Raw genomic sequence first — 2,680 nt, 5'->3', positions numbered from 1 at the left:
CCCCCCCCCCCCTCCCCCCCTTCCGCGCTTGGCTGGACGCCGAATGTCACCCTGCAGAGATGAGCGATCTCACCTTGCGTCTCTTCTACCGTGAGGTGTCCATCATGTGGTACGTCGCGTGGCATTGTTGCGCTGAGCTTGCTTGCCCTTGCCCCTCGCAGCCCCCCCCCCCTCCCCCTCCTTGAAAACGCCTCCTCCCTTCTCACAGACACACAAATGCACGCCCGTTTGGGGGGTCCCTCCCGCGCTGGATGACAGGTCTCTGTCCAAGACGCCGAACATCGTGCCGATGTACTTCTACTCCGAAAATCCGCCGGCCATCGGCATGAAGTGCTTCAACATGTCTCTCGATGTCCTGCTCGAGTCGACGATCGAGTTCACCCTCCAGTCCTCCCTCTCGGTCTTGAGGGACATCGGTGCGCAAAATCCCCTGTGCCTGTCTAGCTGGGAGTGGGATCTTCGCCAGACGAGCATCTCGTGCTCCGTGCCTCTCGGTATTGACCCGGTGCTTGTGTGTGATGAACCCGGCACAACTGGGCCTCCCGCCTGCGCGCAGCCAACGGCCTCGAGCACATTCACAGTGTTGGCATTGTCCACCAGGACATCAAGTCGAGGAACATCTTCATCGAGATGAATACCCACACTGGCATTTGGATGGCCGCAATCGGTGACTTCGGTGTGGCTCAGTCGATCAATGCCGATCGGCAGTCACATATCCAGATGGAGATCTCCGATTTCAATGCCTTCTCGATCATCTATGCCAGTCCGGAGGTGCGTCTTCGAAGGGTCTTTCTCGGCCCGGCCACACGGTGGCCACACTGTGCCTGTCTTTGTGGGACTCTACACACACACACACACACACATACATACATACATACATACACACACACGCGCGCGCGCACATGCCACGACCTACGATTCATGATTACTTCTCTGCCTTCGCCCTGGCTCCATGCCCTTCTCACATTTAGTCTGTTTCTTGCCCTTCTGCGATTGCACACATGGCCACTTGTGTCTAGCTTCTCACGGCTGTCATGAAACGCGCCCAGCCGGCGGTCGAACACCGAAAGACCAGTGACATCTATGCCATGTCGGTGCTCATTTGGAAGGTCCTCACGCGCAAACTTCCCTGGCCAGGTCCGTCACTTTTTCTGGGGTGTTCTTCCTTGCCCTGTTTGGGCGGAAAAAACTCGCTCACCCACGTATTGCCCCCCACACGGACTCACACATGCATGTATCCATGTATGCATCCTCTCGCGCATGTGTACGCCCACACGCCGGTGTCGCCGTTTGCCACGATCAGGCATGACCGTCAGCGCTATCATGGAACAGGTCCGAAAGGGCGAGCGGCCGAGCTTCGACGGAGATACACCGGTTGTCTTTGACCCGGAAAACCCTGCCGTGGGCAAAATGCAGGTGCTTCAGCGCTGGTGTCAGGAACACGACCCATCGATGCGGCCAACCTCGGCGCAGCTTCTCGCCCGGACAACCGACATCCTGGATAACATCCTCCCCCAGTCGCAGTAATACTGGCTGCCCTATTGACATGAGGAGTGACTTTGCTCCGGGGATAGTCAGGGCATGGTCGGTGAGACGCGCTCTAGTCCTGCTTTTTTTTTCTCAAATGTATTGTATGTCTCTTGTTGTTGGACCTCACTCGATGTGTGCCCGCTTTGGCTGTCCCGGGAGGGGGGAGGGGGGGGAACGGGGGAAGCCCCAAGAACAACAAGGGATCACGGCTGGGGCTTTATCAATTGGCCGTGTCGCTGGCCGCGTGCAAGCGGAAATCAGCCGGCAGGTCCTCCTCCGGGATGTTCTTGTCGCTGAAGAAGATTCTCCGAAGGAGGCAGTTGGGATGGATGGTGATCGAGCGGACCTCGGTGAACTGGGTGCCGTACACCTTGCTATGGATGCGGAACACATGGACAAAGACGGAACAGAGTGGGTGAGCAGCTGGGAAATCCCCCGCATCTGTGCTTGGGGAGCCCATCTTGGGCGGCACGCACCGAACCATTTGGGCCAGATCGATCTTGACGATATTCCACCCGGCGTCCAGGAGCAGGGGCATGGTGCAAATATACTCCTTTACGCGGGTGGTTGTCTGGGCGAGGAGGGGGGGGGGGAGGGGGGATAGCGCCACAGGTCAGAGCCAACAGAGGGAGAATTGAAATCCAGTCTGATGAGGAGGCATCCGAGAGGCGCACGTTGAAGTTGGAACACCGGAACCGGCGCACAACGCCTTGATCATCCTCCACCTCGACTTCGAAGGAGAAATAGCGGTTGAGATTTTTCACCTGGATGGTGAGAAAGGCTGGCGATGTGTCCCTCGTAAGGGCGTTAGTATGGCCGAGATGGCTAGGAGGAAGAGACCGAGAGAGAGAGAGAGAGAGGAGCGGATTGGCAATGGACCGCCTGAACCAAATCAAGGGCAAGAGGAGGAGGGGGAGACGTACGCAAACGAATGCCAATCGACTGGCCTGGCCCCGGGGGACAGGAAATGGAAGTGGTCACCAGGGCGGCCGAGGGGCACCCCTCCGGAGTGAGGATCTCCAGCACGCGAGATCGAATCAAGGCATCCTGCGTGAGCTTAACACTGGCCGACTCATGGGTCTCGGTGCGCCAGAGCTGAAGAGGATGCGAGCTGCTCGGAAGTGTGAGTCACATGGGCGGGGGGGGGGGG

The 2,680-nt window shown here is 58.4% G+C and overlaps 2 protein-coding genes across 2 annotated transcripts in view; one reads left to right on the top strand and one right to left on the bottom strand.

Moving 5' to 3' along the window:
• The window catches only part of H696_04658 (TKL protein kinase), a gene marked incomplete at its 3' end in the record, with an annotated part of 8,388 nt that extends 6,861 nt beyond the window's left edge, over window positions 1-1,527 (top strand). The window contains exons 5-9 of the mRNA XM_009498537.1: window positions 58-109; window positions 259-416; window positions 557-771; window positions 1,020-1,137; window positions 1,304-1,527. Of these exons, the coding sequence (XP_009496812.1) occupies window positions 58-109; window positions 259-416; window positions 557-771; window positions 1,020-1,137; window positions 1,304-1,527 (767 nt within the window). The remainder of the gene's footprint in view (window positions 1-57; window positions 110-258; window positions 417-556; window positions 772-1,019; window positions 1,138-1,303) is intronic.
• Window positions 1,528-1,750: 223 nt separating this feature from the next.
• The window catches only part of H696_04657 (hypothetical protein), a gene marked incomplete at both ends in the record, with an annotated part of 1,068 nt that continues 138 nt past the window's right edge, over window positions 1,751-2,680 (bottom strand). Inside the window, 4 exons of the mRNA XM_009498536.1 lie at window positions 1,751-1,900; window positions 2,003-2,101; window positions 2,205-2,311; window positions 2,454-2,625. Of these exons, the coding sequence (XP_009496811.1) occupies window positions 1,751-1,900; window positions 2,003-2,101; window positions 2,205-2,311; window positions 2,454-2,625 (528 nt within the window). The remainder of the gene's footprint in view (window positions 1,901-2,002; window positions 2,102-2,204; window positions 2,312-2,453; window positions 2,626-2,680) is intronic.

This window comes from Fonticula alba, assembly GCF_000388065.1.
Source record: "Fonticula alba strain ATCC 38817 unplaced genomic scaffold supercont2.7, whole genome shotgun sequence".
Classification (NCBI taxonomy): Eukaryota; order Rotosphaerida; family Fonticulaceae; genus Fonticula; species Fonticula alba.
Note: the sequence above shows the minus strand (reverse complement) of the source record. Positions and strands in the feature narration are given on the sequence as shown.